Source organism: Dermacentor variabilis, chromosome 11, assembly GCF_050947875.1.
Source record: "Dermacentor variabilis isolate Ectoservices chromosome 11, ASM5094787v1, whole genome shotgun sequence".
Lineage (NCBI taxonomy): Eukaryota > Metazoa > Arthropoda > Arachnida > Ixodida > Ixodidae > Dermacentor > Dermacentor variabilis.
This window is the reverse complement of record NC_134578.1, coordinates 21546616-21562325: the sequence shown is the minus strand read 5'-3', so window position 1 is coordinate 21562325 and position 15710 is coordinate 21546616. Positions and strand designations below refer to the sequence as shown.

At 48.0% G+C, this 15710-nt stretch overlaps 1 protein-coding gene across 7 annotated transcripts in view; it reads left to right on the top strand.

The window, feature by feature from the left end:
• The window catches only part of LOC142563919 (uncharacterized), a 253141-nt gene extending 239442 nt beyond the window's left edge, over nucleotides 1-13699 (top strand). For 5 of the 7 annotated variants that reach the window (XM_075674643.1, XM_075674639.1, XM_075674642.1 and 2 more), the window contains 5 exons: nucleotides 2978-3055; nucleotides 6981-7177; nucleotides 9475-9618; nucleotides 11331-11576; nucleotides 11935-13699. In XM_075674643.1, the coding sequence (XP_075530758.1) occupies nucleotides 2978-3055; nucleotides 6981-7177; nucleotides 9475-9618; nucleotides 11331-11576; nucleotides 11935-12202 (933 nt within the window). In that variant the 3' untranslated portion in view covers nucleotides 12203-13699. The remainder of the gene's footprint in view (nucleotides 1-2977; nucleotides 3056-6980; nucleotides 7178-9474; nucleotides 9619-11330; nucleotides 11577-11934) is intronic. The other 2 variants (XM_075674641.1, XM_075674644.1) reach the window with 1 other exon arrangement.
• The last annotated feature ends 2011 nt before the right edge of the window (nucleotides 13700-15710 follow it).

Genomic DNA, 15710 nt, shown 5'->3' with positions numbered 1-15710 from the left:
GTATCGTGGTTTGCCACGTGAAGCTTCCCGGGTTTAATTTGTTTTCAAAGCGAAAGCTTTACGGGCCGCGAACTTGCGATTTCGCCGTGGCCTTGCTCCGAGAAGGCGCGTGACGTCACACCGCGTTCCTCGTTGTTGCGCTCGCCTCCACTCGCTTCGCCAGCTGCGTCGCATGCCTGATGACATGTCGGAGGACAGAAAAGGAGAGCTCGCGTGCGCCGCAACCACAGCTGAGGCGGCAGTGTGGACGGCGACAATTCTGATAGGCAGGAGCAGGCCTGGAATCGACATCGGAACGAGATGAAGAGGAAACGAATCGCCCAGGAAACAGACGAACAGCGCGCCGAACGACTCGCTAAACTCCGGCAACATAGCTGGACAACCAGACTAACCTGGACTTGCAATCAAGATTAACCAAGGCTAACCATGCTATGCCTTAGCTTTCGCTATGTATATATGGCATGGCCGAGCTAAGCCACTGCCAATTTTTTCTTCTTTGTTCGTTCTTTCGGTGTAGGGCGATGATGCTCTGTGCTGCGCGTGTTGTTTCCCTCGCGCTGCTCGCCGCGCTGTCCCCGCATTCCTCGGGCATCTCTCATCGTCGCGTGGCGACAGCAAAACCGGACGGGGCTTAGCGTATGCGACGCAACGCGGCAGCTCAGGATGTGGCGCTTATCGCCGCCGTCGCAGCAGCGGCGTCGACCTTGGTTGCGGTGGCGGCAGCGCCAAGCGCGTGGAGGCGACGCCGGGCCGGGCTTGTGCGTGATCCGTTTCACCGATGGCACTCCCGCGCCGGCTCGCAGAGGCAGCACGTCCTGCAAAGACACAAGAATAAGCGTAGATAAACGCTTTCGCCTCTGCTATATCGCCTGTTTTCCCGAAGCCTCTTCTGTTACAGCCACGGTGCTGCGCGCTGTTTTTTTTTCTTTTTGAGGTATACCCGACGGGATGGTAGAAAAAATGAACGCTTTGTACAGTTCTTGTCTTTTTTTTTTTTTGCTTTGGCAAGGTGGCTTCAGAGAGACGTGAGCCTACTTCCATGAAGCACTTTACGTGCGTTTAAGTTTGAAAAATGGACGTTAAAAATATCATCGTGCGAGGGACCGAGGTTTCAAGCGCGGAGTCGACAAACCCCCCAAATGTAGAATGTTCAGCCCTAATTTCACGTCTAACCTTTTCTTACATAAACACACACTATATTTTTCTCTCGAAAGCTTACTAGACAGTTGCAGATTATAGTGTACGCGTGACATTGCGTACGTTAAACACGCGCAATTAGCGGGACCTTTCTGTGTAAGTTGCTTAATAGTTTAACGTACGGCAACCTGTAGGCACTCGAACACACGAGTGTACGGGGGTGCCGCCACCTGGTGCCTGATGCAGGAACTTGCACGAGCTGAAGGACGCGGATATATATCTGTATTGGCCCAGCGCAACTGCACGTGCATTTCGATGTCGAGCGTTCGCGTCCGCCCGGAGAATACGTGACTGATTAATATAGAATACGACTATATATCGGCGCTGTTTCGGGTGTTGTGTTTTTACCAGAGCGTCTCTCACGGACACTTAGTAGCTCCGTGAGCGTCCATATATATATATATATATATATATATATATATATATATATATATATATATATATATATATATATATATATATATATATATATATACAGGATGCGCAATTGAAAGAAACACTTAATCCGACGCAAACAACAATCGCCGCAAAAGGGCAACTTTAGGCATATTGCTCTAACGTTTGGCGAGTGACTCCCGTCAAAGAACCTGCCTCTTCACGCGTCATCGATTTCGATGACGCGTGAACAGGAACAGTCGATAGGTAGCGAAGTAGCATATCAGGTGTTTCCTTTCGTCTCAGCCCCTACCGTGGGACAAGTTTTCACTGCACGAAGGTTACGACGTGTCATGTGTCTGCGATATGCGGTCACACAAGTGCGAGTGATCGCGTGCCAACGGTATCAGGGACCTTTAGTTTGACCTCTATGCCGGCAAACGGGGGTGGTTTGGGCGGATTGCCGGATGGGCGGGGCCCTAAATCAGCGGCCGGAGCGGTGCTGCCGCCTGGTGGCGTAGAGCTCAACCAGACAAACACAGGGCTAAAATTGCAGTAACCTACTGTATTCTGCTTCGCTGATGGTGCAAATTTGCGGCAGCATGCTAATTGTGAACACGATTACGCCGCTGCCTAAAATTTGCACCAGCAGCTAAGCAGAATGTAGTAATTAGCTCTGTGTTATTGTGGTTCAGCTTTGCACCACCAGCTGGCGCCACCAATCTGGCCGCTCACGCCCCCGCTCATCCGGCAAACCGCCCGCGCTTGACGGAATACCGAACGCACTGAAATTCTCTATCGTCTCGGTAAGCATGAAGCCTGACGGAACATTCTCCTGTAGAATCCAGTGTGCCAGACCTCTGGAATGGGTCTCCTCATGGGAATCCCAGTACGTGGTGTAAATGGGAACGTTTGCTGTACTAACACGCGATAGAAGCTGTAGTGGTCTTTCGTCGCATGCTTCGAGCATCGTCGGTGCATCCACGTCGCCGCCGCTTCGCCTCCCCGACTAAACTGCCTGGGTTACGGTGCCGCCCCCCTCTCTCTGCGGAAATGGCCCAACACGTCTTCGAGGACGACGTGCGGGTAGCGGCATCGCTTGCAGTATACCATTAAACTGCGAGGCGCCGAAGGGGAGTTCATGATTGCTTGGACCGAATTTCAGTTATTATATCACCACGCCCACTGTGGCCGTTCAGGTTTAACCCGAACGTGCGATCAGGACCGAGGCCTCGATTCGTTGTAGGAATCTGCAGCTGCGCTTGCGCCTCACTGCCTTCGGTGCCGCTACACATGCCTGCGTCCTCTTCGACGTGTTTTCGTCGGCATGGTCTGCACGGCGTTGTTGACTCTCTTCAAAAACCGACCATCGAACTTGGACCCTCGTCCGTCTTCTCTGCTCCAGGATGCCCGTCGCAGGGCCAGCGTTGCCTGTGTCCGCCGACCTTCGGGGGAGGACTCCCGTGGAAACCTGGTCTACTTAGTAAGCTCCTTCAACAAGCGAAGTGGGAAAACTAAGGGAGGAGGGCTGCTGTGTGCGGTACGGTGTATGTGGCATACTACCAGCTCTTTTTTTCCTTCTGATTGGAGCGAAGAACAAACCACTAGTAGCGACATCTATTGCGAATAAGTTAGACCCAGCACATTTGCTGATTACGTGGTTTTTGTTAAGTCGTCAGCGGTGACGTAACCTTCCTACATCTCAATATTACTTTTTCGAGTCAATAACTACGAAAGCCAAAAAACATTTTAGCGCATTGGTTCTGGTTGATTGCCATGTCACTAGATGTCGACATCGCCGCTGTTTCCGCCCACGTCCCAGTATTTCGCCGATGTGGTTAACGTTGCTACTGTGCGCTGTGGCCAAAATTGTCTAGTGTAGTTCCATGTGTACTGTGTTTGACTTCTGTCCGTCCTTGTCTCAGTGTGCGTCCAGCTTGCTGTCTGTCTTTGGAAGTTGCTTCTGAAATGGTCGCCGCATCGACCACGTCAACGGGAACTTGTGTGATTTCGAAGGCCGGCGTGAGACGCCGATCCTCTCAAGCGGTCCTATGTATTCGTTCCTCACCATTGCTCTCGTGTCCGTCTTAGTTCCTCTGTCCTCTCTGTTCCCGTAGAGGCATCACACCATTTGTCTTAAACCTTAGTTTGTGTGCGTATGCTGTCACGTGACACCACCACGCCCCTATTTCATTTCCGACATTACCATCTTTAAGCAAAAGTGCTTGCTCACACTTCGCTTCACCTTTAACACCCTTCATTCGCCCTACTGGACTAGCAGTACACTTTCTAAAAAAATCAAAGCTTGTGGAGTCATCTTGTCCCGAAACGGGATAGCGTGTCTGACGGGGGATAGTAAGGAGCGCTGAGTCTTAAAGAAATGCACGCAAGATAGATCACGGTTACTGTAAGCCCCTAAGTGTGCAAATTTTGTTTTATTATGTTGTCTCGGGTGTCCAATTATACACTCTTGTTTCATTACCTTCGCGTCACGTTTTTGTCTACCTTTACAACTTGTTTCCGAGTGCCACGCCTTGTCGTGGCGGAGGAACCGTATGTTATATCTTTGGACAGATCATCCTCGCAACACCTTTACGATTTCTCACTTCATCCCCCCCCCTCTACACACCCGCAGCTGAGTGGCCGAGTAAGGCCAGCACCTATCTTAGCCAAGTTTACACTTGGCGTGAAAAGATCAGTATAACTGAAAATTCCTGTTCGCCTGGGGAAGTTTGCGCAGACTCCGTCCATCCACCCAACCGTTCCCTCATATCTCCTCCCTTTCTCGGTGCTTGAAGATGCTTCTAAGTGTTTTCTTGTTTCTGAGGTCGATACATCGATACCGTCTAATGTGCTCACAAACTTTCGTGCCTTCACCTCCGTGTGTGCCTGCATCGAGCCCGTCATCGACACTTAGCTTCCGTAAAGTAATTCGCTTTAACCACTCCGCCATTATCTTCGAACTTGTGTCAACCGCGTAACATGTCACTAACCTAAGGCACGTTAACCCACCCCACTACAGTGGATTCTTTTTTTTTTAATTTCCTTTTTGAAATTCAGTATTGCTGGTGATGCCTGTATGGTTCTTTCACGTTGTGGTTTCTTTCTGCTGTGCGTGCGCATAGCGCAGTCATAGACGCCCCTTCCCGTTAGCTGCTCCAGCTCCGCCTCTTTATCAGTTACTGTCATCGTCATTGCGCATCTTTCGCGTGAGATCTCGCGATGCACATCTTGTGCTGCTGTGACACGGCGCACTTTCGGTCCCGATCGAGTCCAACCGGGATCGAATTTCTCGATCGTGATTTGACTTCCTTACGCAAGCTAGGGAAGCGGAGCCAATCGCGGTCGATACATTCGATCGCTATCGAGGCTCGATCGCCATCGAAAGTGGCCGCTTCACACCGGTGTTGCCTCAACTTTAGGGCCCCCGTTGCAGTTGTGGAATCGAAGCCGCTCATTTGGTCAACGAATTGAGACTTCGTTGGTATAGTCCGGAATTACCCCCAATTCCAATCGGCGTCAAAACTACGCCGATTACATGCACTTCCCGCTTAATGCTTCTCCAAGAGGCCTTACGCATTACGAGACAAATGGTGAACCGACAATCGATTTGGTGTTACGCCGGTGTCCCAATGATAACAGCGCTATCTGGCGTGGTAGCTCAGTGGCCATGGCGTGCCGCTGCTTCGCACGAGGTCGCGGGCTCAGTGCCTGCTGCTGCTGCCGCATTCCGGTCTGCGGCGGAGCGCAAGACCGCTTGTGTACCGTGCACTCTATGGGGTGTACGTTAAACAGCCCCGGGTGGTTTACAGTTAATCGGGGCCCTTGCACTGCGGCGTGCCTCGTAGTCAGATCGTAGTTTCAGCGCGGTCACCGTAGCTGCAAGAGAAAGGGTGATGTGCCTGCGTTACGGTCACCACAGCTGTGTTGGTCTTCCGTATGGGAACGCAAACTTAACGCCAGCTGTGCGTGCGACAGCAATGACGGAACTGGCGTGCCTGTGTGACGCCGCGGTAACAACGTCGGTCATTTATGGGGGCACCACTGGTAATGCTAACTGTGCGGATTCGAGTCAATAAAGAAACGCGTACTCGATCGGTGTAGTAGTTGCTTCCGTCGCGAGCGGATTGAGCGGAAGTCTAGTGAAATGTGCTGGCGCCCTTGGCGCCTCCATTTGGTTCGTCGATAAAAAAATTTTTCCTCCCGCCGCGACCAAGCTTATGTGACCGCCGAGACGCTGCCGCCGTTGGGCTTAATTGCCCACCTTATCGAAAATCGCCGCGCCGCAGTCTGCAGAGCGCTACGCATAATGAGATTCTGTCGATTGGAAAAAAAAGGAAAGGAAATAGACGGAGGCTTTAACGAAAGAGCGGGCTGTAATAGGCTGCGGTTTATACAGCACAACTGCTCGTTCCATGTCCTCCGCTAGTTTAGTGTGTGCGTCGTTGTAGTCCCTTCCTTCTCCTTTTTGTCCTCGCCCTCTCCTTTATGTGTACGCCCTTCCAGAGCTGGTGTTCGGCTCTGCAAGTGCAGTGTTGGTTTTTTTGTGTACTGATGGAGGTCTTACAATTTTTTTTCCCTTGTTCACTCTCGCACACGCTGCCCCAGATGCCGAAGGGCATCCTTCGGATGCCTAGGAAATGAAACGGTAAGTGGCGCCACCTGGATTAACCGGGTGTCGTGCGCGAGAAGTTTGCGTGCGGTGGCAGTGGGACGCTTTAGCGCACTCGAGGAAACAACGAACGCGTTCCTAAACTATCGGCAACGTTATAGTTCCGACAGGGGTAGAGGTAGTAGAATATTAGTCGTGTACTAGCAGCACCAGTTAAAATAGACGTTGCCGTCATTCTGATTATACGGAACCTTTGGTAGCCCTGGCGATGCTTTGGAACGTTCTTTAATGGTTGATGATTGATTGATCAGTTGACCGACCAGTCAATTAAACACTACCGGAGGCAGTCTACGTAGTTCTTATTACAGTTTATTTTTGCGTTACTGTTCTACATTTAACGATATTTCCAACCACGGACTACGCACGCGCATATATGTGATGGAAAGAGGGTGCGGTTACGCCAGCTACCTCAATTATAATAGGTAGAACGTCGACGCTGTGCAAACGGCTGATTAGTATCCTACGCGCGCTTGTACCGCATCATGGCCCGTACGGATGAAATTGCCAGTTTGTCTTCACGCAATGAACGCCTAACCGCCACACTGCTATGCCCACATTAGGTGCCAGCTCGTTGCTTACGTCTTCGAACTGATTGCCGCTTGGCGCAGACCGATTACTTGTTGCAGGCTACGCTTGTCGCGACGCTTGTGCTCGGATTTAGTTTCCGTTGATCGAGCAGGCCCAGTTGTTTCCAGCGTGACCAGAATCCGTTCCCCGCGCCCCCTCCCCCTTGCAGGATTCCCGGGGCCGGCTGTTCAGCATCCCGGGCGGCTCGGCTGGCGCTTCGTCGGCACCGGGCCCCGTGCGCGCCGTGCGCGCCCTCAACTTGGGCGCCCGGCGATGCTCGCTTCCGGTTCCGCACGCCGTGCTCCTGCCCGCGCCGCACGAGGCCGACGCGGCGCGAGCCGCTGACGCCGCGGCCGGCACCAAGTCGTACGTACCACCACCGCCACTGCTGCTGCTGCTGCACGGTCTCGTTCGGAATAGGTTTCGGGAATCGCGCGAACAAGCGCCATTTCTCCGCATTTAGAGCCATTTAGCACAGCCATATAAAAGGCGTTTGGCAGGCATTCTCAGACCATGAACGGCAGGTTGCCATTATCCCTCAAGAGAAAAGTGTATAACCAGCTGTGTCTTAACAGTACTCACCTACGGGGCAGGAACCTGGAGGCTTACGAAAAGGGTTCTACTTAAATTGAGGACGACGCAACGAGCTATGGAAAGAAGAATGATAGGTGTAACGTTAAGGGATAAGAAAAGAGCAGATTGGGTGAGGGAACAAACGCGAGTTAATGACATCTTAGTTGAAATCAAGAAAAAGAAATGGGGACATGGGCAGGACATGTAATGAGGAGGGAAGATAACCGATGCTCATTAAGGGTTAGGGACTGGGTTCCAAGGGAAGGGAAGCGTAGCAGGGGACGACAGACAGTTAGGTGGGCAAATGAGTTTAAGAAGTTTGCAAGGACAACATGGCCACAATTAGTACATGACCGGAGTAGTTGGAGAAGTATGGGAGAGGCCTTTGCCTTGCAGTGGGCGTAACAAGGATGATGATGGTGATGATGAGCACAGCCATCACACTCATACTTTATGCTCCATCTTGCACTTGCCAGACTGTTCCATTAAATGGACACTATAGGAAGCAGTTAAGTCAGGCCAGATTGAAAAGGTTATGGTTTTATAATGATGAATTAATTATTCGTTGCGAGAACAGGTCATTTGTAAGTGAGAAAACTACAAGAATGGAAAATCAGAGTGGCACCACCTGTTGTGTACTACGGTACCTCATATGTGATGTCAGCACTCGCAGATTCACAAGAGAACGGCATACAAGAAGGTCGTGGGAAGATTACGTAGACTCATCCGTTTTGGCATCGGTGGTTCGAATTGAGCAGCAGCAGGACCTTCAGCAGCAAAGTTCTATACAACAAAGTGATATGTTGGCACACGGAAAATGAAACTAGAGACTTCCGTAGGAACAATCTATTGGTCTAGGTAGACTTCATATTTTCCTTTAGTGTCCTTGTAAAACTTGTTGCCTGGCTCGAAGTCGTAGACTTGATATATATCGGCACAATAATAGACAACAGGCATAAGCAAAAGGAAATGTGCGAGCCTTCCACCAAATGCACGGGCGTTCCACTTGTTTCTTTCCCAGACAGTCCTCCTTAAACACGGTTGAGAAAATGTGTGGAACGCCTCTGTACAGTTGTGGACAAAACTGACTGGAACATGGAAGCTCTGATCAACTTGTATATCAATGCTCTTTAACAGCCTTGCGACAGCTAGACAACAATTCGTATTCAACTTCCATTATCGCAGGCCCATGCATAATCGAATCACTTGTTTCCTCTTGAGGCTGCTAGAGGGAATTGGGTTGCAGTTTGGCCACAGCTCCTGTGTTCCAATTACATTTGTCTGCTCCTGTACATGGCGTTCCAGTGTTACATTGGTGTTCCAAGGTAATACCAATATAGCAGCATTGGTCTTACATAGGCAGACTATTTAGCAGCAGCTATGTGGAATGTGGATGAGGAAACATTGAGTAAAGCTGTTCAGCTGGTGCAACTAGAGAAACCTTAACTCATACTGAACTAGCTTTTGACATGAAATGTAGTGAATAATTTCTTAAAATATATTAGAATTTGAAAATATGAAGCTTACATTGTGCAAAATCGTGTATTGTTTGTATACTTTTGCCTTCTCTGTGACACACTGTTAGTTGCAATGCAGATGGTGCACTGCGAAAGCTGTGCAGTGAGTGTGAGTGTACAAACGTCACTCCAATCATGCACTAGGAAGTAGGTTCAGATATACAATGTCTTCAATGTAAGAAGTTTTCTATGTATTGCAATTATAACTTGTGCAGTCATTGTTACACCAATTTCATGGCACATTCTTGTTTCTTGCTTATATGGTAGGCATTATTCTTGGCCACAGATGCTGGCAGTGCAAAATGATTTTCTAGTCTGCTGCATTGCCTGCTATCTACGAAGGCATTCATTTTCCTTACATGATGCCCAAACATGGCAGCTATAATGTGTTCCTTATTCCTGTAATTGCCTTTGTCATTAGCAGCACACAAACGTATGGCCTTCTAGATAGGCCTCCCTTACTCCAAGGGAGCCATCACTAAAGGGTGTTACTCTGACACCATGGTATTGGTCTTGTCCACTTTACTAAGCCACGTCAATTATTGTCAATAAAATGGCTGCACTTTGTGGCAGGGAATGTCACATGGAAGAGGAAGTGGTTGGATCCTCTGCCAAAGCTGACGGCTCACACCACCATGGTGCGAGGGATGTCAACGGGGACGTTGGAGTCTCCAGCCTGTCTGCCCACGAGCACAGTGGCCTTATCGCCGAGGAAAGGTGAGATGCATCATTTACTACTGGCAGCAAATTTGTGGGTTGCCACACAAGATGTGAAAAATTTTTTGTTGTCACCACCTGCCCTTCCCTTCTACCTGTATGTTTCGTTGCCGAAGGGTCTTAAAACCACCACAAGTTCCAATATTGATAAAGATCAGCGGTATGTTTGACCGCTGATTGCCACATCGCCACATTGACGCTGTCAATGTGGCGATTCCCGAGCGGCATACCTATCAGTAACATTCTGCGCTGTGTTTAAAATGTGGGCAGGAAAACGTGGAGTGCACAGTGTTAAGTTTTATTTTGGAAGTCTACAAGAGACGGTATCGATTCTGTGCCCTGAGCCACAGAAAGTGGCAATTTGGCACAGGCAGTGCTCAAACGTACCAATGAGAATAGAGGTGGCTGCACATGGTTAGCAGCATCAGAGCAGATCGGTTGAGTGAGAGTTATCAGTGTCCAGTTGTGTCAGAGATGCACGCTTTCGGTGGTTTATAGAGCAGACAGTTCACTGGTGTTACACATGTCAATGAAGAGCCTTCTGAAAGTGAAAGTGGACCACGTGGTGCACCAAAAAAAGAAGTATAGCACTGCAGAACGTGGATAATCAAAATTTATGTAAGCGATGAATGGAACTCCAGTCCTGGCTGACTCTATTGCTATGTCTATTGTTGCTTTAACATCAAACGAAGGCATCTATAACTGTTTCTTGTGGCAGTGTGAGTGAGAACACAGGCCTTAGGCTCTTGCCTAGTCCAAATGCGCAAAGGGAAACAAAGTAGGGTGTTTTTCAAAGCTTCACAGGGTGTTATATATGTTGCCATTCAGATTGAAACTGCAGTCGACTTCTGTTAATTCCATTCTGACAGGACTGACGAAACAGATTGAATTATTCAGCTGATAGAATGAAACAAGATGCAGAAAGAATGCCAAAACACGCTGCTGATCCATTTGGCAGTATTTTCCCGATTATAACACTCCCCCAAATCAAGCACATGGCCACCTTCTGTGTGTCTAAAATAGAAAACTAACGTATAAATGATATAAAACTCCTAAACAAAGCAGAAAACACACTCAACTTTTAGCTCACAAAATAGGCAAGGGTCTCATACGTTGCACAATGGTAGCTGATTTTCTGAAGTAAGCTTTGCTGCAGTGCATCTGTATTCTCTGGTGAAGTATATGAACATCACAAAGGCGATTTGAGTTTCATATCCAATTGCACTGTGCAGGCAATTTCCAGCCAAATTCTTGGGAAAAAAAAGAAGGTGCACATTAGAACAAAGTAAATACTGTAGTGAAACTGATCCATAGCTATTGCTTAAAAATATTCCTAGGGCAGGTCGAAAATAAGGGTTTTCAAAGAGAGAAGACATATTTAATGGCTTCACTGTCCCCTTAGCTTCCCTGACACAGATGCTGCCCACTGAAGGGGTCGCTATTGGGGTCACTACAAGTGTCAGGCACATGCGTGCTGGCTGTTCCAGTTTGAATCGCCCTGCGTAGGCCAATTGTGGGATCAAAATAACGGAAGTTGAGGCCTACAGAAATGCGTGGGCACTGGTTGGGATCAAATTATCCATAGTCGAATTACCGAAAGTCTGCTATGTTACCATTGGTAAACCAAGGAATAAGACCAGCATTATCCCTCTGTCATCAGCACAACACAGAGTTGAACCTCTTCCTTGAACTGGTGGTGCTCTCTTCCACAGTCCGACTCTCCAAAATGGCGTGCTCGAGGAATTGGTGGCCGCCAGTGTCCAGGACACACTGGAGCTGTCGGATCGGCTAAACGGCTTGGAGGAGATGGATGCTGACGAGCTGCGGGCTCACGAAGACGAGGAAGGGGACCAGGAGTTCGACGGCGAAGAGACGGAAGGCAGCAGCTCCAGGGTGGACTACGCCAACATCGACTTGCTGCATTGGGCAGCCAATGTGGTCGTTAGGATGAAGTACTGGTGAGTACTTCAGACATCGCAGGAGAACGAGTCTTAATTTCGAAGAGAAGTATATGTTAAGCTGTCCAGGCTAAATGTTTGTCTTGTGGAAGTAGTCATGGCCGACTTGTGCGTTGTCTCAAAACATGTACTTTTCTAGAACTCTCTTATAATTATATTTTCTTTCTGTTCTCTGGGCATGCATTGCTTCATCTTGCACAACTTGCATGAAAGAACCAATCTGGTTGAAAGAAAGCTTGCAAGGCATGTGCAAGCGAAATTTATATCATGTAGGAAAAAATTATTTTTCAATTGTATTATGACATTTTGTCAATTGTCTCACCGTCTAAGAGGTTCCACCACTTCAACTTTCATGCAGGTTAAACAGAAGTCGCCAGGTACTGGCGGGCCGCAAGCGGCTGGCACCAGTCACTGTCCAGCGCTTCACGACCGCCCGCTATTTCCTCAGTGGTCTGTTAGTCACCGCCGCCCTGGTGACCGCTCTCGTTGTGCTGCTCCCTGGCGTGACCCCATGCTCTCACGCAACGAACGACGGTGCCAACGTGATCCAGCTGTGGCACGACCTGTGCCTCTGGGGACCGGACTTTGTGACACTGCACCGGGGTGACCGGCCACCACCGACTTGATTTGCACCAGCTGAAACTTATTTTTCTGTCCGTGTCTCCCTCTTCGATGTTCCACAAAGCGTGTGTGGTGCTGCAAAAGTGTCAAGAGATGGGCACCTGTGATGTGATCTTTACAGGAACTTCTTTCCTTAGTACGTGTGTAGGATAAGAATGGTGCACTGTGGATTAGAATTGGCAGGCGACTCGTGATTGTTCCACAAAGAGTGTATGGGTGCAGAATGAGTGTCAGGGACAAGTAGCGGTGTGATCTTTACAGAAATTTCATTTTCTTTTCGTGTGTGTGCATCGATTCTCCATTCAGTACAGCATTCTAGGGGCACGTTAAAGAAAGGTCGAACAATGGGCTGTAGACTAGATTGGCAACGTTGGCAAGCAACTGAAAGTGGTCTTTTGGTAGACATGTTTATGGGACGGCGCTGCAACGTTTCAAATCCACGAGGCAGTGCTATATTACCACTGCACTCAGCACTGCGTCTTAAGCATTGACTGCTGCATTTGTTATGGAGCGGCACGCCCGCATCTTGCAAGACACTTCAAGACTATCGGGAGAAAGATAATCTCTAAACTGGGTCACACATTATTTGAACACCATAATGCGCACAGTTCAATGTCTTGCCGCACTATGTGGTCACTGCAACCTGGCAAGTACTCATGCTGGCAGTTAAGCGACTTTGTGGTGGACGTTCTGTCTCATTCAAAGCTCGGATGGTCGGGCGCCAAAGTGCTGCCATCTGCCGGCACATTTAGCATTCTTTCAAACTGTCCTCTCTGCTCGAAGGAGAGTTCTGTTTTGAGAGAACAATGTTTACAAAATACAACAACCTTAAGGCAGACTGCCGCTGCGCTAATGGGTGCAGCCGTTGGAAAATAGGCAGAGTTTGCTGGCAGTTCTTGTAATGCCATCATAGATTCCATTTCTGTTTGTTGTACTGTTATTTTTAGGACTCTTCAACTGAGTGCCATGCGCGTGTAATAATTCTGTGTCATGTGCAATACTTACTTTCTTTTGTGTCATCTTGAGCAAGAGATGGGCAAATGTGTTTTTCTTTTTTTTTTTGCAAGGCTTGCTATGACTACACCTTCGTTAGACAATTGTAACCCTGTTGCAGCAAGTTGACATGTGACATAAGTGAAGTTCTTTTGCATATGCGCAAGTGTTTATAGTTTCTATTTAAATAGAGTTCTGTTTATTACTGTTACGAGTTCTATGAATGTTTCTTTTTTTGTGAAGGTTTATTAAATGACAAATCTTGATTTGGCTTCTCGAGATCGAAAAGTCTATTCGAGAGAATATTTTAAACTTCAGTGTTCATGCTGGAAAGCCCTCCTAGCTGAAACTGAACGTTTTTGTTTTGTAAAGATTTATAAGAGCAAACCAGTTTTAAGTGTGGCTTTTCCAAGAAGGAAAGTCTATTGCAGAAAAAGTATGTTTTAGACGTGTTGTGTTCTCCATGTTGTTCCTTTTAGCTGAAAATAAATTTAGTTTCGCGTTTCGCACGACAGACTTTCCACTGCAGTCATCACCACACGCTCTATAGAGGACCGGGAGCAGCGTGCCAACGGTTAGCTTTAACATTGTTATCCCATGTGCAAACAGAGGACATCGGACATTGACATCAGTAAGAAAAACACCTCTTAAAAGGCATAGTTACCAATGTTACAGCAAATGCTGTGTGAAAACATTGATATGCTTGAATAACACCTATTGACACGCATGGTTAATGCGTGCATTGACACATACTGTGTAGAATATACACACAATTTATTGACATGCGTAATAAATATATGCGCTGGCACATAATGTAAGGGACATGACACACATCGGACATGGATAAAACAGAATAGTAACATGCATAATATACACAACAACACATACACTGTGGAAGAAATGTGTGTGTGTGTGTGAGCATGTGTGTGCATGACGTGGTAAGTATGTCAAGAATTATTTTTGCACCATTTCCCCAGCTCTGCGGAGAGCTTCTTGGACCTGCCACAAGGATCCCAAATATACATGTGGCACAACATGCTTCGATATCATTTTGTCTGTTGGTCTTTCAACTTGGCAAGTGAACCGGTTCGGCTCTTACCTTCTGAAACACCTAACACTGCAGTGATGAAGGCTGCAAATTATGCATCTGAGTGAATGTCATTGGAATCTCTGTGCACATTGTTTGGTTTTTGAAATGTAAGCTGGTGACACAATGATGACTTGTCTGACAGCTGCACATATTGTAATCTGGCCTTGTCTCACTGGTCTCATTTTAATTTGGGAGCTTGAAATTGGTGCGTATCAAAATTTCCACAGCTGGCTAAAAAATCTGCAGGGACACTAAAGAAGGCTGTCCATTTAATACAGGATTGGCAAATTACAATGTTGCAATGCCTTGTGAGTTGAATCTTGGTATGCCAAAAAAAATATAGCTAGAATGAGACTGGCTTGAGGTTCCTGGGCTAGCTCCTTGTGACGTCATGAGATTTGGACACCTACCTGAGACTTGTTAATAGATGGTGGTTAAACACCAATTTTTGCATCTTAATGATGTTTCGAGAACTTTCTCTGTGCCAAAACGGTTTAAAGACTACTAACGCTTGCCATGTCATGCTGTGGTTTGAGTGCGATATTTAAGGGAAACATCACCTTTACATCTCGTGCTAGTAAACCTTCATTTTGCCAAATACATACGAATCGGGTTTTTAAATACTTTGCTACGGTAAACTAAATGCCCCTCTGTAGTGTCCTTTCAAGTTTCCGCTCGAAATTGATCCATCAGAAATGGTCTAAGTACCTTGCTTATGGTTTAAATGATTCGTTCTTGCACTTTGTCCTACCTGAACTTGCCATGTCGCATGGTAGATGCCTGCCACCTCATTGGGTTGAACGGACATGGATCTATAGTCGACTGATACTCCAGGGCAACCCATATCAAGCCTATATGTAGGGCTCCCTGTTGGCCTCATAGGCCGCCTCAGGGTGTCTACTGACCGGGAAAATGGGGAATTTGCGGGGATTTTTAGTCGTCTGGAAATACTCTTCGGAAACTCGGGAAATTTGTGCTTTCAGGGAAAATTAGCTGCAATTTTATTGAAAGGGAACACAAGTCGCGCTAATGCCGACTCGAGTAACAGAGAGGAATCGTGACTAATCGTCTTTGACGCCGTGTCGTCGGCTGGCGGAGTTGCCAGTGTCAACGACCGATTTTCCGGACACCCGTTTTTTGGGACATGCCCGATAATTCGGGTGGTTCGCAGCACTGCCACGTACCCCATAGAGTAGTGTATGAAAACGTCTGAAATTTCGGACGCAAGAACCTTTCGCCGTGTGATTTTCCAGACTTTTCGCCGAGACCGCTGGTCCGAGACGGCACTAATCGAAGCCACCGCCGCTGCAATTTGGATTATCTCGCCGCCTCGAACCGGCGCTCGCACGCAGATCCGCTAGCAACCGTAGCCACCACCGCGGCAACGCTAGGTCTAGCTGCTATGATGTTCGCTATTAAACGGACACTAA